Source organism: Strongylocentrotus purpuratus, unplaced genomic scaffold (assembly GCF_000002235.5).
Source record: "Strongylocentrotus purpuratus isolate Spur 01 unplaced genomic scaffold, Spur_5.0 spur5_scaffold_5, whole genome shotgun sequence".
Lineage (NCBI taxonomy): Eukaryota > Metazoa > Echinodermata > Echinoidea > Camarodonta > Strongylocentrotidae > Strongylocentrotus > Strongylocentrotus purpuratus.
The window spans coordinates 15,638,259-15,662,835 of record NW_022145611.1 but is presented as its reverse complement, the minus strand read 5'-3'; the positions used below and the strand labels follow the sequence as shown (position 1 = coordinate 15,662,835).

Here is a 24,577-nt window from a genome sequence, read left to right as displayed (position 1 = left end):
TATGACGTACCTCAGTTCTTATGTGCGTAATATACTGACGTCATGAAATGACTTACAGCTGGAGGTAGAGGATAAGGAGAAAATGATAGACAGATAATTTCGAGAGGGGAAGATGTAGGTATATAGGAAAATCATTTTCATATTGAACGCAGCATGTATTATACCAACACTGTCCCCAAATGTTATTATTGAGCCTTTTATAACCTTTTATAGATGCATACATGAAATAAATGTTAATTTTGCTTCACCTTGAACAGCTGATTAGAACTGAGTTGAAATATCATGACTTCATAATAAAATGCTGTTTGATGTTCTATATTTGACTGAATGCTAGTGATATTGTGTATGTATATTTGAGACATATGAAAAAAATCTCACGTTGTTTATTAAAAGTTTTGTAAGCGAGCTTATATGTGTCAATGTATTATTTCATTGTGGATGAGTACATTCTAAACATTTTGGGTTCTGTTAATACAGATTATGAGAAGATGGGTTTAAATAAAGAGATAGAGAGGAAGAGAAAGAGCAGTAGATGGAAAGTACACTTTCCAGCTTTCATCATTCCTTTCATGTGATACTTTATTTCACGACAGATGAAAAAGGATATAAAAATATATATCTATTCACCCTTCTAAAACTAGATGTTGCACAGTCACTATCAAACATTCAAATATATTTCTTTGAATATATTTCTTCAAACTTTTATTGACTTTTAAAAACATTATCTATGTACATGAAAATCATCTACACCTATGTCAAAATAATGAAACGTACCTTTCAGGAAGCGTATGATTAACAGGAACAAGAAGCCATGAGTGCAAAGGAAACGAAAATGTGAAAGGGAGTTTGTGAGATACATAAGGCTCACATGAGCAAAATAGCAATGTGTCTCCGATATAACTGCACGAAAGTGAGGCATAGGGTGCGGTTCTATTTTCCCAAGAGAAAGGAGGATGTATACGTATAGAATGAAGAGGAAGGGAGAGGTTAGAGAGAGAGAGAGAGAGAGAGAGAGAGGCGAAGAAGAAAGAGAGAGAAAGAGAAACAATATATTAAGAATAGAGAGAGAGGGGTAGACAAAGAAGAGACAGACAGAGACAGACAGACAGACAGAGAGACAGAGAGGGGGAGGGAGGGACAGAGAGAGAAAGAGAGAGAGAGAGAGAGAGACCTGTGGATAAAACATGTTACGAGTATTTATCAGCGGACGTTCGTAGTAAGACAACTGACACAGAAGGTAACACAAATTGCCACATTCTATTTTGAGAACCATGATGTATAACCATTAAAAATGTAGAGCAACATTTTGTTACACAATGTCAACAATGACGACAGAAGGCAGGATAGGGAATAAATGGACGGTGGGATTTTTTTTTGTTCCATCATGTATCGAGGTAAAGAATGGAATCGTATCCAGAAAGAATATACTTTCCATCTTTTCCTCTTTTTATAGAAAATATATTTCTGATCACTGTACATGAAGAGTTCCCATTTAAAAAAAACAATTAATCGAGGATTATGTTCTCTAAATAAAATTTGACCTTGGAAAAAGGGTACGTACTGTTCAAGTTGACTATACCCAAAACAGAGAAGCTGCAACCTCATCGGTGTGGACCACACTTTTACAATTTGATAGAGATTGCTAAACATTGACAAGCCATTCGTACCGGATATTCTTTTTCCCGAAGGCAAAGAGAATATGGTTACAGGCCCAACATATATGCATGTGCAAGCCATTCCGTTACCCCCTGGACAACTACCCCCTGGACAACTACCCCCTAGAAAAACTACCCCCGGGCAACTACCCCCAGACAGTTGTCCGGGGGTTAGTTGTCCTAGGGGTAGTTGTCCGGGGTAATTTGTCCCGGGGGGGTGGTAGTCATCCTAGAGGGTGGTTTCCCTTGGGGTTAGTTGTACTAGGGGTAGTTGACTGAGGGTGGTTATCCGGGGGTATATGTGATATAACAGTTTCTCATATAAGTTAGGAACTATTAGACAAAGTTGTGTGTACCTTAGTATCGACAAATTCTTTTTTATTCAAATTTTTAACTCCAAGAGTGCCAATTTCAATCATATTTCCATGCCTTTGAAGTTTTCAAGAACGATTCACGAAATCCTTTTCTTGTATTCATGAATAAAATACCAGAACGTGCAGAAGGGAGATGTCGGCACTCGGTGGTTATCAAATTAAATCGCTGAATGAAGGGGGAAGGAAATTTCTGTAGTTGCTTATTATTTGGTAAACCATATAAATCTGATGCCCCAATTCTGGTTTCCTCGTTAAGTTCCGTAAAGTGGGGTATTGTATTCGGAAAAAAATGAGCGAAAGCCAATTAAATCCATTTCCATTTGCACTTGACCATGAATCTTTTGACTTTTGAGAAGGCAATTGAAAAACGAAAATTATGTAAGCATGGTCTACTAGATGCAAAAAAACACACAACAACGACAGCGACATAAACAAGATTTGGTCAAGATCTAATAAAGAAGTACAAGCGTATGAAAAGTCTTGATCTTATCAAACACACAAACGGTGTAGGCATACAGTAATCGATCAAATCTAATATAATTTGGTCAACAAAGTCGCATTACGATATACCAGTAGAAGTGAGAGACCTATTTAGCTCCATATACTCTCACAGGTTTTAAAATCAAGGTTTTTAATATAAGGTACGCTTTTCAGTTTCAAGAGTTAGACTTGGAAAGTCTCTAAAATTCTTGTATAACCAGGGAGTCACCACAGCAAGCTCGCTGTGACAAGTCATTGGTGTAACCTAATAGGCCTGTTCTGGTATGCAACGAAATAGCGAGGGGACTCGCCATCTCTTCGGAGAAGGCTTAAAACGTTTAGCTAAATTTTGCATCTTTATGAACAAACTACAAGGGATGCATGTCATGAACTGTTATATACACGTGACCATAATACATAAATCCGTTTTTCGCAATCATGTGATATTATCTTTTACCTTAAACACACTTAAACATCCGCAACACACTTTTTTTTCCCTTTTTTTTTAATAGTTTTTTTTTTATTGATTCCAAACAAAACAAATTAATTTTTAGAAATAAGGTACATTTTTTTTTCCTTGACATAATTCAAAACATTTGATTTGATTTGATTTGATTTATTGGTTTCTGCATCTTTTTTCTTTTTTTTCATCAAGATGAACATAATATGGCTTGATACAATATTTCAAGTGTATATAATTTTATACAGATAATAAACGATATTAAACAAATATATTGAATTTATACAAATACATTGAATGCATAATCAACATACATTAGATGCAGGAGGGCTACAGAAATAAGCAAAGTAGCCTGACGTGCATACATTGTACAATTGATGAAAACAAAAATGAAATCAGTTGTATCATAAAACAAATAACCCCATCCAACCAAACACACTACTACTACTACCCCCCCCCCTCCCCATCATGCGACACACACTCCACCCGACCACACTTCCACCACACACTGTTCCTAGCCCCCTCAGAATACCCAAAATTGAAGCGACAGACAAAACCGAAACAATCTATTTAAAACATTTAAAACAAAATCATTTAAACGAGGCTACAATAGTCCAGTGTAAAAAAGTTCATGAAAACTTTACTCGTTCCCATACACACCCTCATCATCCACGCATCAACACGCACACGCACACTCACCCACACGAAACGCTCATACATATTTGAAGGACAGACGTCTGACGTACTGCTTTATGAACACAAATTAGTGAGAACATTCTCGCGATCGCGACGTATTCTGACAGATATCTCACCCCTTGTATTATTTTATTTCTTTATTTCTTATTCCCATTTCTCTTTGTAATCTACACGCATTTTACAAATGTTTTTTGGGTTATCTCTTACACATTTGTTATTCATGTTTTTGGCATATAAATATATAACTCCGTTCTGTTGACGATCAGCCATGCACACAGAAGACGAAAGACTTGATGCATGGCTGATTGTCAACGACATGGAGTTAAGTCTTTTGTCAACTCTGTTTGTTGCTACGGCAGACAGCCAGTGAAAACGAACTCGTTTAATCAAATTATGGCAAAACAAGCATTACTTTAAACAAACATAACTTTGTTATTCCTTTTTCCTGATTGAGGTGTCATATGAAAGCGCAGAAATTGAACTTTCTAGAAATGTCATTTTCTCTTTCTTGAAATTCAGATACCGCCCGCCAAATGACTCTTTGGTTTCCTCTCTTCAAATTGTTTTCAATCAATAATGCGTAAAATATGCATCATATGAGTTGAATCAAATGAAAGAGGAGGATGTAACCTTTACAAATACGTGTCATTTATTAATTCTGATTGCGATTAAGTTATGATAAAACATCGATTATTCTCGGTTTCGTTTTTTCTGGATCGCACTGTACTGTATATATATATATATTTGCATTACACATTGCATGAACATAAAATGCATGTAACGCAGAAATCTAAGTAAAGCTGGACATTAACAAAAATTAGTTTGAAGAAAATCATAATAACTTACAGTTCGAAAACATGATATATATATTTGTTATGTTTCGCATGTCGCTGTCATATTGAGAGAAATAGGTCACTTGTTCGGAGATTCACTGGTTCATAAGTCCGTTTAATGTAATATCCTTTATTATATTTTTTATACAAATTTCCTTACAAAGTTTTCTATGACGACATAACCTTTTCCAAAGTTGTAATAATGGTTATTGCATGTATACGCACTTGTATAAAATAAGTTCCCCTTTTCCAGCCGAAATCAACAACTGCAATATGTGTAGGAGTCTGTATACGATATAAACACAGTCAGACCTACCAATGGATATATGTGTTAAAGAAATGATGAATATGTTAGCTTAAATGCTGTGTTATGTCATTTGGTCACAGTTTGGTCTGCATAATTCAGAACAAATTAGTTCACAATAATATGGAGGTATAGAGCATCGTAAGAATTTGCAGTAATTTAGTCTCTATTCATCTGTTAAAAATCTCGTTCTCTCTCTCTCCCAATAACTTTATAACGAAATGTCACAATACATAAATTTCAAATTCATTTCTAAAAGAAATGACAAATATATATTGTATGTATATTTTGAAAGGATTAAGGTTCATTACATTAAAGTCCACAATACTAAAATATCAGAAAAGTATTTTTTTAAAGGACATTGCAGAGGTACAGATATTCCACGAATCAAACCAGCTATATCACTTAAACAAGATATATGGATGGGAAAATCCGCGGCAGCAATTAATCCTCAGGCAGGAGGGCGGGGGGGGGGGGGTAGAGGAGGGGAAGAGGCTGAGAGGCTGAATCTCGCCTCAGGGAATTGTTTTAGTTTACATAAATTCGGCCAACCGTATAATAGGGCTGCAAGGTGGTTCATTTCTTAAAAATTCTATCTACGATATTTTGATGACCAAATCACATTTGCACTGCTCAAAGAAGTTAAGACAAAATTTTAAAAAAATTAAAAAATTACATACTGGATAATCAATATTCGGCAAAACAGGTCAACCCTTCTGGCAAAATCACCCCCATAACAGACAAGTTCCCCCCCTCCATATTCGGACGTTTTCACCGTTATCTTCTTTTCTCCTTCTAAACAGATATGGCATCAGACTTTATGCTTTGGCATATAATAGAAAACACTTGTCATGCTTCTAAACTTCTCGTTTTCAAATTGATCAATTCATGGCCAGACTTTGCATCATCCTTAATGTAAGTGCTCATCGACCTTTTGAGCTTTTGTTCGGGGCCTTGTATTTTAATAAGAAACACTCTACCGACCTGTTTTTCTGATTACAATGCTTCCACTGAACGCCCGATCAAATTCACCAATGGCTCTTCTAAAAATTCCAAGCCACATGGCTCACTTTTTTTTAAAAGAGCCTATGGAGGTTTCATCTAAATTTCATAAGCAAAGCGGGAGTAAATCCATAACAATAGAATCTGAAATTTGCTAATGCACGCCAAGAATATTAAATACCCATCATACTTTCCTCTAGATCTTCTTAATCAATACCCTTAGATAATTTTCCAAGCAACCTTGTGCACACCATTGTTCTCTTTGTGATATTTTTTCGGCGTTTCTCATACTGACAGAAAACAAGAAGGTTGTGCATATATATAACGTTCTTGTTTTCTGCCAAGAATATATATATATATTTATATATATATATATATATATATATATATATATATATGATACCCTGCATGCCCCGCAGAAGTGATCATTCTTTATTCTCAGCCACAGCAGGTCATTTATTTCATTACGATTTTGAATTTCGTCTTATTTCGTGCAGTATTTCAAGATTATTTCCTAAAACTTAGACTATAATATGGCACTTGCTAAGATCCAGAATGTTTCAGAACCGACTTTCTATTCGACTATGTCATTTGAGGATTATTTTGCGAATTCGACAGAGCTTTTATCTGAGACCACAATTACTGAGCAGAAATCTCGCCCGGTTAACATCCACGGGATCCTGTGGCCTATCCTTTTCACAGTCCTCATCATCGTTGCCAACTTTCTGAGTCTCGTAGCCTTCTGCATCGAGAAACGACTTCGCACTTACAACAACTACTTTATCATTAACCTGACCATACTGGACTTCATAACCGGGTTGTTCCTCATTCCTGTGGTGGTTCATACACACATAGGATACTACCCGTTCTCGCAAGATATCTGCAAGGTTACTTCTGCTATCCAGTCAGGAATTCTCAACGCATCAAACCTTGCCGTAGTCGTGATCTGCGCTGATCGACATCGGGCAACTTACGATCCCATTAACCACTTCATGTCTAGAAGCAAACGAATGGCCGTCATCAGAAACCTCATCCCATGGACTGTGTCAGGTGTCTTCTGGTTTTTGTATATCACCATACCCGAATTCATCATCGATTTCGACAACGGTCGTCACTGCATTCGCTGGTACACTTTACGAACATTACCTGGCATCATCCCGTTCATCTCTCTCTTCTATTTACCATTTACCATCATCGCTGTACTCTATTTTAGAATCGCTGCAAAAATCCAGGCTACTCTTGGGGGTAGGAGTGTCGAAAAACAGTTTGTTCTGAAAGATGCAAACAATGGAAAGATCACAGCGGAGTTACCTCACGATGACATGACGTCTGCAGTCAGTACTGCAACCATCAATGTCGACCTCTCATCCGATAATCTTGATCAGGGTCTAGAGATGAAGAACGGCAATGCTGCGAATAGTAGGAAGAAAACAACAGTAAGAATTTTTTTTATCACCGTTTACCATGTTCACAGCAATAAGACAACAAGAAATTTAAAACATTGTCTTCTTTGATTATTTCATTTGTCATAATTAGCAAAGCCGATGAAAACTCAGATACACTATCTTTAAATCAATCTATTAGAAATGATACAATCGTGGTAAGTGGTTTTTGAGAATTAAATTAGACACTAAGACAAAGTTTCGTATATTAGTCAATATTTTGCTTTGTTCCTTGCTTGATAGTTTTGCCCTTCTGTCCTTCGCTCTTCATGTAATACCTCATTTTTTAAATAAGCATGATAATACAGGCATTGCTTACGGCGAAAATTTATTTTAATGGTAACGTTATTAATGCAGAGAGTGGAGTATGTGGACTGTCTTCTGCGGATAAGCAATTGAATCCGAGTGTCTAATTTTAGTCCGAGTAAATTTTAAACCGTGGTTTTGATTTTCTTTCAATCACTCTCAGATGAAACGCGAAACTGCCACAGAAATGCGCAAGGCTACCAGAACACTCCTCTTCATCGTTATCGCTTTCGTAGTTTCATGGCTACCGCAGAGCATCATCTCGCTCATTTACTCCATCGAACCCGTGCTCGTTGTGCCAGGACTACCGCGACCAGCACGACTGTTCTTTGGATGGATGACGTACCTTAACAGCCTCCTCAACCCGATATCGTATGCCGTGTCACAACCGTTGTTCAGATCTACTATATTCAACATGTTCCTTTGCCGACGAAAGTAATATTATTTTACTTTGAATGTACCACACATTTATATGTTGCACATAATACATTGTACATCAAAGATAATCCTTAGTCTTGGTAGCAAAACAGAATTTGAAGTTGTTTACGTCTTGAGTTCTCTCTTGTATTGTAATAAAAGTATGTCGATTATTTTTTTTAACGTAATTTTCTAAAAGGAAACCGTAATCGTATCTAACAGTTATCTTTGTCATCGAATAAGCGAAACGCACGGTCGAATCTTGGTACATCCGAGCTAGGATGTAGATGTAAGTGTTTTTATACGGTATAAATATACAGTCTGACGTACGCAGTGTTAAAGAAATGATGACTATATAATCTTATATTCTGTCTTAAATCTTATGTCATTTGGTCGCAGTTTGGTCTGCATAATACAAAAAAAAAAAAAAAACGTTTATTCCCAATAAGAATGAGGTATAGAAATTTATACGAATTTGCAGTCATTTAGTTTCTATGTATCTGACAAAAATGTTTTTAGTTTATAAAATATTGTCTCAGTTTGGGCTAAATAATTTGTATGTGTACAAAAACGGAGTGCTTTCTTTTCGAGACTATATATTAACATAATTTTCATCTTACTATTACCCCACAATAAGTTACAATAAGATATGTATAACAAAATGAAAGGATTATAAATCATAACTAGTGACTTTTGTGATAGATAATATTTTAATTTATATAAAATGCCTATGCCTCTCGAAACTAACATGCAAATGTTGGTAATATGACTTACACCTTAGAAGGTTGTAACTTTTTTTTCAATCATGTCATCTATAAAAATATTATAACGAAGTATATGTTTAGAGTGTATTTTTTTGAAATAAATACAATGAGTCTTATTAATATTTAGAGAGAGTTTATTGGCTATGAACCAAGATGATAATTTACTTAATTTTAAATTGAAGTTGTAATAATAATGCTCAAGTGTTTATGTTGATACGTCACGTTGGAATTGTTTGCTAACAAAATGTATATTAGGAGTGGTAATGCATTAACAATATCATTCATATACTAAAAATAATAAAGCACCTAATGTTGAGCCTTATGGTACTTTGCACTCTACGGTGGAAATATAAGATGTTTTAGATTTAATAATAACATATTGATGTCTATTACTCAAAAAGTCTTCAAACCGTTTATATACTATTTTCTCAAATTTTGTTGAAATGCTTGGTAGTAAAGAAATTGGTCGGCTTTTTGCATTTTCATAGTGATCATCCTTTTTATATATCGGAATTTTTTTCGCAACTTTTAGTGGGCCGGGAAAAATCCCTTGGGAAAGAAATAAATTAAAGATATGTGATAACCGGAAAGCTATGGAGTGAATTATAGCTGCTAGACTTACTACATTTTAATGAACAAACAATGGTATAATAACGAATAATTGAAATGAATTTATTACGGTACTTTTTATATTTATTTTGATATTCATTTGAGTGATATGTTATATAAACGAATTCGAGTAGATTTCAATTCAAGTATACATTGAGTAATCCATGGTCGTTATTTTTCTTTTTATTTGATTTAATTCTTGTGAGGGGTACATTTTTATCATAATGACAAAGAAGTTAATTATACATTTTTCATATGAACTGTTCACATCTCTTTCAAAATAAATATCATACCAACTTTCCTGACTCAAGTCTATCTTTAAGGTTTCAAGATTACGCTTTATTTCTTTACGCCGGGTTAGTATGTTCTTTATTGGGAATTTTATTAAGTGTTTATCATTTTGACATATCGTAAACATGGGTAAATGGTCTGAAATAGCATGGTATATTATTCCATTGTGTTTATTATCTAATACGTTTGGGAAAATATTATCAATTATAGTATGAGTTAAGTTTGTAATCCTAGTTGGTTTATTAATAAAAGGTTTGAAAGAAAATGAAGATAATAAATTACTAAAGTGTTGGCCAGGAACAGTATAAGATAAGGACATATCGATACTAAAATCTCCCATGACATATATATCTTTGTTTTCTCTAGAAATATATTCAAGGCATGGTTCTAATTTATCAAAAAATGTGTCGGCTACATTTTCAGGTGGTCTATACATTACCCTAATGATTTTATTCTTATGTTTATCATCAATAATTTCTAAAAATAATGTTTCTATTCCTTCAAATTGAATATAATGTCTTTTTGAACATTGTACATCATTACAAGTATAAAAAGCGACAACTCCTCCCTTTCCAGTTTTACGGTCTCAATGAATTATTTCATTATTCTCAATATTTAATATTGGAGGAGAAGTTGAGTGTAAACAGGTTTCGATAAGTCCTATCAAAGAAAAATTGAAATGTGTTTAGGATGAATAAAAATTCTTAAAAATTACCAAAATTCTTTTGTAAGCTTCGAATATTAATGTTTGATAACTAAAAACAGTGAAGATTATTGGGTCCCGTTGAATTAAAATTTGAATTAAATTTACTAGTAGTATAATATTTACTCTTGGGTGTATAAATTTGATCATTCAATATATCATTTAAAGCCATTAAGATGTAAAATTAGCTATGGCGACTAGTATAAATGAATACTATGTGTTTGATGCGTGCATGTGCGTGTAGGAGTGCATGTGCATTTGATAATAGGTGGAAATACATTTTGTTGCTTTAAATTGTTCTCTGTACCAGCATGTCCTGTATAATCAGTTATGTATATATATCTTTTTGTTAAGTTTTTGCAAAGTTGAGAACAATATTGAATAAAGATGACTCTATTATAGAAAAGAAATAACAAGATTCAATAAATGTTGTAAGCTACTGAAATGACTGCAATTGATTGACTTGGAGCCAATTTGACACTGAATTTCCGCACTTGACGCTGATGATAAAAATTAATGACTCAGGGCCAAAAAATGTTGTCAATCATATCCATGAATATTTTTGACATGTTTTATAGTTTGAATTTAATTTTATGTATAAATACCGACATGTACGTCTTAGACGTTTTCCCCGTAACCGTTGAAAAAAATAGATGCGACACCAAACGTTATGCGTTGGCATATTCAGACAACACTAGACAAGCTTCTAAACTTCTCGTATTCAAAATCGATTCAATTTGTAACCTAACTTTGCACGAATTGCACCATCCATGTAAGTGCACTTCGTCTTATTTAGCTCTTGCTCGGGGCCTTGCAATTTAATAAGACACACTCTATCGGTCTGTTTTTTTCTGATAACAATGCTCCCACTTTGCGCCTGATCGAATTCTCCAATGCCTCTTCTCAAAACCGAAGCTACATGGCATAATTCTTTTAAAGAGCCTTCATAGGAGTTCATCTGATTTCTATTAACAAAGCGGCAGCAAAATCATAACAATAGAATCCGCCGTTCGTTATTGCACGCCAAACACATTAATAACGGTCACCGCCTACCTCTAGATCTTCCTGATCAATGCCCTCATATAATGTTTACGCAACCTTCTGCACATTACTGCTCTCTTCGTGATATTTTTTCGGCGTTTCTCATACTGGTAGAAAACAAGAAAATTGTGTATATAATCTCTTGCATGCCCTGCAGAAGAGATTATTCGTCATTCTCAGTCACGGCACGCCATTTAACTAACTGTCATTAAGAATCTAATTTTCATTTTATCTGGTGCAGTATTTCAATATTGTTTAATAAAATTAGATTTTGATATGGCGGGTGCTAAGATCCAGACTGTTACAGAACCTACATTTTATTCGACTATGTTAGTTGAGGATTATTTTGCGAATTCGACGGAGCTTTTATCTGAGACCACAATAACTGAGCAGAAATCTCGCTCGGTGAACATCCACAGGATCCTGTGGCCTATCCTTTTCACAGTCCTCATCATCGTTGCCAACTTTTTGAGTCTCGTAGCCTTCTGCATCGAGAAACGACTTCGCACTTACAACAACTACTTCATCATTAACCTGACCATTCTGGACTTCATGACCGGATTGGTCCTCATTCTCTCGGTGGTTCATACACACATCGGGTACTACCCGTTCTCCCAAGATATCTGCAAGATGACTTCTGCTCTCCGGTCGGTAATTGTCAACGCCTCCAACCTTGCCGTGGTCTTGATCTGCGCTGATCGACATCAGGCTACTTACGATCCCATCAACCACTTCATATCACGAAGCAAACGAATGGCCATCATCAAAAACCTCATCCCATGGACTGTGTCAGGTGTCTTCTGGTTTCTGTATATCACCGTACCCGAATTCATCATCGATTTCGACAACGGTCGTCACTGCATTCGCTGGTACACTGTACGAACATTACCTGGTATCATCCCGTACATCACTTACTTCTATTTACCATTTATCATCATCGCTGTACTCTATTTTAGAATCGTTGCTAAAATTCAGGCTTCTCTCGGGGGTAAGAATGTCGAAAAACAGTTTGTCATGAAAGATGCGAACAAGGGAAAGATCACAGCGGAGTTACCTCACGATGGCATGACGTCGGCAGTCAGTACATCAACCATCAATGTCGACCTCTCATCCGATAATTTTGACCAAGGTCCTAAGATGAAGAACGACAATGCTGCAAATAATGGAAAGAAAACAACAGTAAGTGTTTAGTTTTTTTACCGTCTACCATGTATACAGCAATAAGACGATTTTAGTATTTTATCCGTAATAGCAAATCCGATGCAAACCTAAACACACTATTAATCCATTAGATATTAAACAATTCTAGCAAGAGGTTTGAGAGAATTAAATTAGGCACTCAGAAAAACTTAGGCCTCCCAATAAACAGAACACTAAAAAGTAACCTCTTTTGGGAGTGTATTATAAGTGATTTTAAAGTATAGTGCCTTTTGAACTAGATTTAAACGTTATCGACACGTGCCTTCATTTAAACAAAAAAGGTATTCCTGTTCACGTTTTCATCTAACCTAAAAACCACCAGTTTATCACGCGACTGGAGTAACGTGATTCCACTTACCTCTGTAAATCAAGTGTTTATGACCAAATAACCACTTGACCAAGCAACGAGTTTTTTGTCCGTTAACCGATGGTGGCGATAAATACGTAATTATTTGGTCTTGTAAGCACCTTTATCGATTGGTTTCACAGGTTATCCAAGGTTGATCGTAATAATCACGTTACTTACACCGGCTAATCGTCTTATTGTTCTGTCCGTGAATCTCTGGTTATATTAAATTAGTAATTCGGAGGTGTCTTACACACCTCTTTAAATGGTTTCAAAGTTACCATAAATTTCTTGGTTATGATCACGTGGCTCAAGCTGATTACTAATCTAAGCTGTGAATCCGTGATACGTAGGTGTGAAAAATTAGTAATTATTAGGTGTCTTAAAACACCTATTTAAATGGTAGTCAAAGTTGCCATAAGTTCCGCGGTGATGATCTCGTGAGTCAAACGGATTATTAATCTAAGCTGGGCATACATGACTTTTAGGTGTGAAAAATTAGTAATTATTAGGTGTCTTAAAACACCTATTTAAATGGTAGTCAAAGTTGCCAGCAGTTCTGCGGTGATGATCTCGTGACTCAAACGGAATATTAATCTAAGCTGGGCATACGTGACTTTTAGGTGTGAATAATTAGTCATGATTAGGTGTCTTAAAACACCTATTTAAATGGTAGTCAACGTTGCCAGCAGTTCCGCGGTGATGATCTCGTGACTCAAACGGATTATTTATATAAGCTGGGTATTCCGTGTTTTCCAGGTGTGAAAATGAGTTATTCTTGGGTTTCTTGATAGTTTCACAGTTACCATTTAAGTTCCGTGGTGATAATACCGTGACTGTTGGCATATTTCTATGTTCACCAGTTGATAACTGACTGTTGGCATATTTTCATTGCACCAGTTGATAACTGGAGTGTGCATATTTCCAGTTGCACCGGTTGATGACTGAGTGTTGGCATATTTCGAGTTGAACAAGCTGACACCAATTAATTTGCATATTGAATATGGGGTGCGTGCAGATCTATGTTTTTTTAAACAATTTATCTGAATTTACAGCATATTTCTTAATTACTGATGATTTAGTTATATGCAATTCATTTCGAAGATACTACACATATAAATTACCAGTTATTAGGACATTTCGCTACTTCGTATAAATTACATTTAGTTAAACATGAATAAGGGAAACATTAACTATGAACTAAAATAATTTCAATAAAGTACAAGTATACGAATTTTTTTCGATTAATTCAATTATGTAAGTCTACTTATTACCAATGCCTTTACATTGGAAATACAGACGTACCAGTATTGAAGTATTGTTGCTGTTCAACTGGTTGGAAGTTAACCAAATGGTTCTAATGGCTCAGCTAGACCAGTTGAAGTATAACTGGCCTGGATCAACTGGATCATTTAGCCCATTTCAATTTCCAGGGTTACCAGTTGGCATCAAATGGTTCATCAACTGGACCAGTTGCAACTAGCTTTCTCTTCTGGGATGTTTGCACCCACCCCCTCCCCAACCCCCTCTAACCCCAAACTGCTACCGGCGCGCCTGGACGTAATTATGGAAGATCCAAGACACGATGTTCAGAAACGGGATGATTATTATTATTTTGGTTCATTTATTGTGTAACATTTGCGTAATTATTGGGTTGAACGCGGGTTACAGTAACATACTTCCTCTTCGACGTAAATTTCACGTGAATGAAGAACATGTTTCTGTGACGCGATAATTTCGTTTAAGATGTAATTTCATAACCAAACAAACACGGGAGTATTAGGTTTACAAACCATGGTCTCCAAGGTAAGGATAATCACGTTATTATAATGGTGATATTGCAGTGACAATTGCGTGATTTAGTGTACGTGAGTTTTAAGTTACCTAGTGCAATAAACGTATTAACACATTTACGTAAATGTCAGGTGTTTGAAGAACGTAACTCTCCTGAAGTCGATACCTTGATATTGACGTGATTTTCACGTGATTTTGTTTATTGGGCTATTCGTAAATACTTTGCTTTGTTGCTTGCTCGGAAGATTTGCGCTTTTGTCGTTCGCTATCCGTTGAATACTTCATATTTTAAATAAGCATGATGTTACAGAGGCTTCGTTTATGGGGACATTATTCATGAATCTTGATTCTGACGTGGACGAACATGTTATTCGATTTAACATCAGAACAGTTTACAATGTTCAATCTAACAAGTTAAGTTAATTTCATCTATTTCATAGAGTTAAAGATATACCAATAGTAGCTTTTTTCAAAATTTCTCACCTTTTTTTGGAAAGGAAACCAACCATCATTTTTAAAAATGACACTACTTGTAACAATATAAATGAGACCATATGAAGATGACGATCACCATGATTAGTGTTGTTATGATTGTAGAAATAATTGAAAAAGAACTGTTGTTCACATATATCGTAAATTATTTTTTTCACGGTTTGTTCATTTTTGCAACTTATACTAACGGAAAGTAGAGGTGTTTTGGGTCTACTGGATATGTCGATGGACTGCTGATCATGTGGGTCGCGGTAACATATGTCCGTCGGCAAGACATTAATCTACATTTCCCACTCGACATGGAGGTGTAAAGGAGGGGGCGATGGCTCGGTGGTAGAGCAGTGGTCTCGTAACCGGGAGATCCAGGGTTTGAAACCAAATCGATGCGCTAGTGCCCTTTGCTCATGTATGATTCCTCATTAACAAGCCCCTTAAAGCCGTTGGTCCCCTTGTTGCTTACTTATAAGCATACACATACTTTAATAGCAGTCAGGTAAAACAGCCTAACCAATGGGCATCCGGTAGAATGCGAACGTTAATGTGGTTGGATAGGCACGTGTGCGCTTGTAAAATGGCGCCTAGCCTAATACTCACCAGGGAGTGCAGTGTGTGCAATTTCATTAGTGGATTAGCACTTAAATCCAAGTATCTAGAAATTCTAGTCCGAGTAACTTTTAACCATGGTTTTGTTTTTCTTTAAATGACTCTCAGATGAAACGCGAAACTGCCACCGAAATGAGCAAGGCTACCAGAACGCTCCTCGTCATCGTTATCGCTTTCGTAGTTTCATGGCTACCGCAGAGCATCATCATGCTCATTTACTCCATCGAACCCGTGCTCGTTGTGCCAGGACTACCGCAACCAGCTCGACTGTTCTTTGGATGGATGCCGTACCTTAACAGCCTCCTCAACCCGATATCGTATGCCGTGTCGCAACCGTTGTTCAGATCTACTATATTCAACATGTTCCTATGCCGGCGAAAGTAATATAATTTTTCTTTGAATGTATCACACATGCTCATGTTCTACATAATATATTGTATATTAAGATATTCCTTTGTTATTGTAGCAAAACATAAATTGAAGATTTAAAAATATTGAGTACTCTCTTATATTTTATAAAAATTATGCCATTTTTTCAGCGTAATGTTCTAAAAGGTAATTAAAATCGTCTATAACAGTCATCTATGTGGGTACATCCTAACTAGGATGTAGATATTTTGAAATGCCCTCATTCATTTGATTTTCCAATACATTTGGGAAAGGGCGAAGAAGATTAATATTGCTAGGATTATCCACGAAAAACTATTCAATTCTCGAGGTCCTGTAAAAGCTATATGCTGGGTCAAAGCAATGAAAACTGTACGTTGTCATGATATTTATAACTATTTTTATCATTTTTATTGTCCCCATTATCTTTATTATTATCATTACCATACGATGATGAGTATGAACATGAAATGTATTTATTTTGCATATCAAGTCTCACGTAATGGTTTATGTAAAAAAAATAGTGCGACCATCCTCGCGATCATGACGTATTCTGAAAAGGCCTCCCCCCCCCCCCCAGGCCTTGTCTTATTGTATTCTCTTTGTAATCTTGTAATCTACACACACTATACTTTTAACAAAATCTCCTACACATTCGTTTCTCATCTTTTGGGCATATTTTATATATATATATATATATATATATATATATATACATTATCTCTTACATGTACATAAAATGCATGAACAGAAATCTAAGTAAACTTTGAAGTTGACACAAAATAGTTTGAAGAAAATCAAAGTTACTTACAATTCGATAAATTATATAAACACTTTCTTTATAATTCTGTTGTCGCAGTCAGATGAAACAAAATAGGTCTCTTGATCAAAAGTCCGTCACGCAAAAGGCAACAAATTCTCTTATTTTAATTCACTGGAATATTCCTTAACTTAGTTTATACAAATTTCCTTATAAAGTTTTCTAAGACCAGACAACCTTTTCCAAAGTTATACTTATGTTTACAAGTTATCACATGTATATACGCAATTTTTTAATTAAAAATAAGTCCCCCTTTTCCAGCCGAAACAAACAAAATCGACATTTGCATGAGTCTGTATACAGTATGAATACAATCAGACCTACCAATGTATATATGTGTTAAAGAAAGGATGACTATATAATCTTAAATACTGTGTGATGTCATTTGGTCACAGTTTGGTCTGCATAGTACAAATAATTTATTCTCAATAATAATGAGGTATAGAACATCGTAGGAATTTGCAGTCGTTAAGTTTCTTTTTATGTCATAGAAAATCTCTCTCTTTTTCTCTCATTAAACGAAATATCACAATACTTTACATTTCGAATCCCCCAAACAAAAAATATATACATTAAAAGATGTTTATTTTAAAAGGATCAAGGTCCATTGACAATGAAGTACACAAACACTAAAAGATCAGGATAGGGTAACAAAATGGGGGTTTTGCAAAGGTACTTATCGAAATTAATCCTTAGTAATTGTAGCATAAAAGAAATTTAAGCTTTTTTTAAAAAGTCTTGAGTACTTTCTCACATTATATAAAAGCGTTGCCGATTATTTTCTGTAAGCGTAATTTTCCAAAAGGTTATCTAACTGGTATCTAGCAGTCACCTTTGTAATCGTGTAAGCACACCTCAGGGTCTGCGTGGGTACATTCTAACGGCCTGGTCACAACGCATTTGTGCCACGACATGACATACATTTTGGGCAAATCATGGGTCATCGGGGTTCGTCTGAAGACAGTCCTACGAATATTGGAGCATCGTGGCACCGACGTGCCGTCGTGATGCAAAATTGGACATGCATCTTTTTTTCTACGATATTCTGAAGTATCTATATCTTGTGGGTGTCGTGGATCTGTTGTACGAGACTGAGACGACAAATGGACGCAGGAGCGTCCCACGAGTTACCCACGACTATTGTGCTACAGTCTTGCGACAGTTGCACGACTGTCGAAAGCGAATCCAACGAGTAAACCACGACCTGATCACCTGAAACAGAGCCCCCAGATAAAACCCGACAAATCTCAATGACTGCCGCACGACTGACTTGCGATACTCCCATGACATAACCACAACAGTCTTTTTTAATATGTTGTAGCCCTTGTGCGACTCGATATAGATTTCGGGCTTGTTGCAAGATCTGGCCACAACAAAGATTTTATGGGTCTACTACGACAATATTTCGTGCGATCCGTTGTGGCCGAGGCTGAACTAGGATGTATATATTTTGAAAAGCCCTCATTCATTTGATTTTTGCACTCTCGCAAACAATGCCTCCTGTTCATCCAAGGGTGAACACATACCACACAAAAATGATAAATGATTTGGGGTGAAACATTCTTTCACATGATGTATAATAATTGTTAGCTATGTAAGTGTTTGATATGTTCTAATTTGACCTAATTAATGAATGAATACTTAGCTCATGTATATACACGTCACCATTATACATAATTCAATTATTGTAATCATGTGGTATTATCGGTAAATAGTAATAACGCACACACACACCCGACACACACGCATCCACACGCATCCACACGAACGCATTTATGAAAACACACGCATACGCACAAATACATAAACTAAAAAAAAAAAAAAAAAAAGCTTAACAAAATTTGATGGACAGGTCCAAAATGCTATAATGCAAATGTTACAAGCTTTGTTCTATACAAGGTGTCGCGAGATTTCTATACACAAATTAACGATTGGAAGATCAGAACTGCCACTGGTGAACATATTTAACCTTGCCTCGCAATTTCACTATAATTTTAGCCAGTTTAACACCAGTTACCTGTTTCATCAACTTTATTATATATATATATATATATATATATATATAACAAGTTTTAATAAATGTTGTAAGCTACTGAAATTACTGTATATGATTGACTTTGAACAAATTTAACACTGAATTTCCGCACTTGTTGATGACAAAATTCATGACACAGAGCCCTGATATGTTAATATTAATTTTCGTGAATATTGTTGACATATTGTACATAATTATTTCGATTTTGTGTTTAAATACGTCATGTATGTTCTAATGAACCATGTGGACGGCGGAACCATAAGTGCTATATCTTAGAAGTATTATTGTTATTATTTTATTTCTTATCAGTATTAGTATTATGATTATATTTATTGTTATTATCATCGTTATCATGTTTATTATTATGATTATGTGTATGAACAAGACATGAATGTATTTTGCATATCAGGTCAAGTACTGGTTAATGTGAAAACCTCCCACACCTTGTCCTATTAAAAAGAAACATTGTGATCTACACACCTTTTACATATTTTCTTCAAAGGCCTTATGTCCCATTTGCAGGCAAAAATATGAAAAGGTTAAATTCCACCAGCATTGAAAGATAATACCAGTTTAGTATTTCCGAAAGGGCTTGAAAATATCTTTTTGTAGGAAAATAACGACCGGTAGTTATCGAATCGACTTTCGGGATTGCAATCCTTTTACCGAAGGTCGTACGCTTTGTGCTGCGCAAAGATTTAATCATTTTTATTTTGGCCATTACAAGAAGTGGGTTATTGATGTAACAAATGCCCATGTACCCTTTACAGCTAATTTTAATTATGTTATTAACTAAGATAAAAAAGAAGTAAGTCAGTAACTAAATAGTGTCTGACAGTGAAGTATAGAAAATAAACCGATTTTCTTTAAGATTTAAATAATAGGACACTGCTAAAGTTTAAATTTCACAGATAGGACATATTACGTGGCATATTCATAATTCCTGCAAAGTTCTACAGAATTTGATGTTGGCTGAAAATGGGACATAGTCCCTTTAAAACAAATATTTTAACATGTTTTTCTTATTTATTTATTTATATATTTATTTTTTATTTATTTATTTATTTATTTATTTTATTTTTTATTTTATTTTTTTTTTTTTTTGGGGGGGGGGGGGCATATAATATACATAATTATAGTTACCAACTAAATTTGTCATACTCTTACCAAGTACTGTGATTATTTAAGTATGTGAAAACAATATTTGTCCCAATATATTTTTCGTGAGAATGTAACATATTAAAGCCCACATCAAGCAATATTCAACAAAGGACCGATTTCAATCAATCTACCCTTCATTCTTGAGTGATGAGAAACATAAAAAAGACTTAACAGTTGTTAACTGTGAAGTATGTATATAAAATACATGCACAGAAAATTTGATGGGTAACTTGGTCATAAGTCCGTCATGCAAAAGGCATAACATTTCTCTTATTTTATTCACTGTAATATTCTTTAGTTATTTTTTTAATACAATTTTCTTACAAACTTTTTTTTTACCAGATTACCTTTTCCCATAGTTAGATTAATGTTACATATTATTGCATGTACATACGCACATGTATGTTTTATAAGTCCACATTTCTGCCGAAATCAACAAAAGCGATATTTATATGACTCTGTACACGATTTGAAAACAGTCCGACCTATCAATGTGTATATGTGTTTTAAGAAATGATCACTAAGTAATCTTTAACACTGTCTTATAAAGTCATTCGGTCACAATTTGGTCTGCCTCATAGAAAATAAAATTTGTTCTCAATATTATGTTTCATCGTAAGAATTTGCAGTCATTTAGCCTCTATTTATCTGTTTAAAAAATCTCTCTCTTTCATGAGACTTCATTACAAAATGTCACAATTTTTCACATGTCAAATCTCATACTTATATTTAAAAAAATATATGTAGGCCTATGCATATTTTAAAGGTATCAAGGTTCTTTAACATTGATAGAAAAGTGGGTAAAATGGGGCTTTGCGAATGTACATATATCCCACAAATCAAACCCACTAATATAGATGTGAATATCCGTAACAGTAATTAATCCAAAGTGGGAGGGGAGGGGAGAGTTTATTAATTTACCAATATTCGGGCAACCATATGATTGGGCTGTAAAGTGGTCTAATCCTAATTAATTTACGATAATTTGATGACGAAATTGCATTTGCAAAAAGGTCAAGATAAATTTTAAAAAAGTACATTTACAGACTAGATGGTTGATATTCGGCATATTAAAGAGGTCAGCCCCTATGGCAAAATTCATCTTATTTCCAATAGATATGCAGTAGTAAAATCATAACGATAAAAATCGATATTCGCTTAGGCGCGCTAAACGTCTTAAATACCCATTATGCCAATCTAACTAAATATATTCCTAATCAATGTCCTTTGATAATCTGTACGCAACCTTCTGCACATCATTGTTCTCTTCGTGCTATTTTCTCATACTGGCAGAAAACAAGAAGGTTGTGCATATATATATATATTTATAGTACTCGTTATTCGTTATTAATATTATTTGATGTTAGCGCTCTGAGCCTTACGGGAATGGCGCCCTAAATGTTCATTGTATTGTATATTGTATTGTATTCTCAGTCGCGGCACGCCACTTACAGTTAGTCCGGCAGCCAAATCCAGATTATTGGCCTAACCTTGTTTTAGGGTCTATAGTTTTTTTTCAATGGATATGGATTGCCTAAAGCTTCTATTTCAAGAATCCAATTGCTGACACTCTGTCAGCCTTGATTTAAGATATATGACGTCATACAAAATGGCCGCCAAAGTACATGATTTTCCTTTAAAAATTAATGATAAATATATAATAAGGATTTTTTCTACAATTTTGGGCAGCTAAATGTCTGTATCTGTCTAGGACCATCAATACAAAAATGTTTTGTGATGTTGCATGGCCATAGATGACCAGCCTATTTGCATATTTTGAAATAGCGCCTTCTATAAACATATTAATTTGAATAAAACATGTGTGCCAGCCAAATGCCAATTTCTTAAATCTATGTCACGTTGAAATCATATTAAATGCTTTTGTTTGGCAACAATTGCAGTTGTGCTGCATTCATCTTTCATCTTTTTGGGGTAGGTGTGGGGAATTGGAGACCCTTAAGCACATTTGCATACTTTACATAAACATGAACAGTGTTACACATACAGAAAGTTTTGTATTCTCTTCAGTAATTTTTTCTCTTTATTTGGTAACAAAATTGTGGTCATGATGTAACTGACTAATAAGATAACAATGATTAATGACGTCATCACCAAAGGTCTCTCATTAACTTCGTCGTCGTCGTCGTCATCGTTGTCATATAGATCATGGCTCACCCTTGTGACCCGTTTGATGAGACCTTTCGTTCGGCATTTGTCTCCTGCAATCCGGGAGAGTGTATTTAGTATTTAGAGGGTGGCTAGGACCATCAATACAAAAATGTTTTGTGATGTTGCATGGCCATAGATGACCAGCCTATTTGCATATTTTGAAATAGCGCCTTCTATAAACATATTAATTTGAATAAAACATGTGTGCCAGCCAAATGCCAATTTCTTAAATCTATGTCACGTTGAAATCATATTAAATGCTTTTGTTTGGCAACAATTGCAGTTGTGCTGCATTCATCTTTCATCTTTTTGGGGTAGGTGTGGGGAATTGGAGACCCTTAAGCACATTTGCATACTTTACATAAACATGAACAGTGTTACACATACAGAAAGTTTTGTATTCTCTTCAGTAATTTTTTCTCTTTATTTGGTAACAAAATTGTGGTCATGATGTAACTGACTAATAAGATAACAATGATTAATGACGTCATCACCAAAGGTCTCTCATTAACTACATGTGTAGGTAATAAGGGACAGTGACATATCAAGACATTTTAAATAAAATTTGAATGAAAATGGGATTGTTATAGTTAGTTGAAACACTTTTTGAAAGAGATACATGGAGCCAATTAATTTACTGTAATTTTGAACAATTTCAAAACAATGTGGCCAAAAATATTTCTGTAGTTTTTTGTTTACAGTAATAAAGGTGCTCTAAATTATGTTAAAATACTTTCAGAATAATATTCTGGCAATGTGACTTTTACATTGATCAAACTCACAGCATAGAAACAACTTCTTAAAATGAAATGCATTTGAATTAGAATGGTGACACTAACAGCCAAATATGTTTCATGATAGTGCCTTTCAACATGAAATGGACAACTGGGGGAAAGTAGGCCCCAATCTAGGACCTGGTGTCCCTCATTGCCTACTCACATTTCTGATCAGACACCATTCATAATGTGCATTGCAACACCCATTCACAACACACAGTGGCCATAAGTTTTCTGTGATTGTTGGCACACTTCATAAACTTCCTTTTAAAACTAATTTTTAAGAGCCACCACCCCTAAATATCTGCATACACCACAACATTCAGTGAAAATTGTGTTTTTATATCAGAGCAAATTGTTACGATCAAAATTGCTTATCTTGGTCAATTTTGCCAATTTTCTCAGAGAGAGAACACATTGTAGTCTTCGAAATGAAATGGATATATGCAGTAGTGTTGTTATAGGCCACATATGGCGCTATAGCAATATTGGTGGTCTCCAATTCCCTACACCTACCCTACATATGTCAAGAAACAAAAATGAAAGGCTATGAAAGAATTAATTTTTCATCAAATCGGTGAGAAGTGGTTTTACGGCACACATCATTATTCCATCGATAGGCTTTATTTAGACCAGCATTGCTCCAACGTCAGTGAATGTGGATAAAGCAGTTGACATCTGTACTAGACAAATGCATGAGTTTCAAAAGAAATTACTTGGGGGATTCTATGACACAATTTCCAAGAAAGTTCAAACCATGGCAGCTATGAAGAAGTCAATTAATGTTGGGGTACGAAAGTCTATGAAAAGTTGATCTACTCCAGAGTAATATGAATGCAGGCAAGTTCAAGAGAGGTCAGTGTCAAGGACATTTTGTCTTAAGAGCTTTCACCAGTCCCAACAGCACTCTTTGATGATTTTGGAAACGAGCACTCCCATGTCAAAGGCGGACTTATAGAATTTGACAAAAGTTGAGATGTCAGCCAGGCATGAGACGCTGGAACAACCTTGTATAGTCATTGAAGGTTGTGCTCTACTGTGGATGAAAATCTGATTATGTTTGCTTGGTGTTTGACGGATCCAAGAGTATCTAGAGGGCTTAACGGGTCGAAAGTCTTCCAACTGAGTCCCGCGTCACTGCTGCCCTCCAAGAAACTATCTCTCACTGTTCGTCGTCGTCATCGTTGTCATATAGATCATGGCTCACCCTTGTGACCCGTTTGATGAGACCTTTCGTTCGGCATTTGTCTCCTGCAATCCGGGAGAGTGTATTTAGTATTTAGAGGGTGGCTAGTGATTTCCCTAAGGTCGTCACTTTATCTGAGCTTGAGTCTTCCTTTGTTACGTCACGTTACGTGTTCCTTCAAAGGTACCTTGAATGATAATTTGTCAAGGTTGTCTCCTGATCTTCTGCTAA

General features: G+C 35.3%; 2 protein-coding genes across 2 annotated transcripts; both read left to right on the top strand.

The window, feature by feature from the left end:
- Nucleotides 1-6,388: 6,388 nt before the first annotated feature.
- On the top strand, nt 6,389-7,991 carry LOC581089 (muscarinic acetylcholine receptor M3-like). Its single transcript, XM_781108.1, has 2 exons — nt 6,389-7,240; nt 7,716-7,991. Exons 1-2 carry the CDS (start codon nt 6,389-6,391, stop codon nt 7,989-7,991), a joined length of 1,128 nt encoding a protein of 375 aa, XP_786201.1.
- A 3,662-nt stretch (nt 7,992-11,653) lies between these two features.
- Nucleotides 11,654-18,235, top strand: LOC105439237 (muscarinic acetylcholine receptor M3-like). Its single transcript, XM_030998645.1, has 3 exons — nt 11,654-12,556; nt 15,921-16,133; nt 18,071-18,235. Exons 1-3 carry the CDS (start codon nt 11,654-11,656, stop codon nt 18,233-18,235), a joined length of 1,281 nt encoding a protein of 426 aa, XP_030854505.1.
- Nucleotides 18,236-24,577: the final 6,342 nt, after the last annotated feature.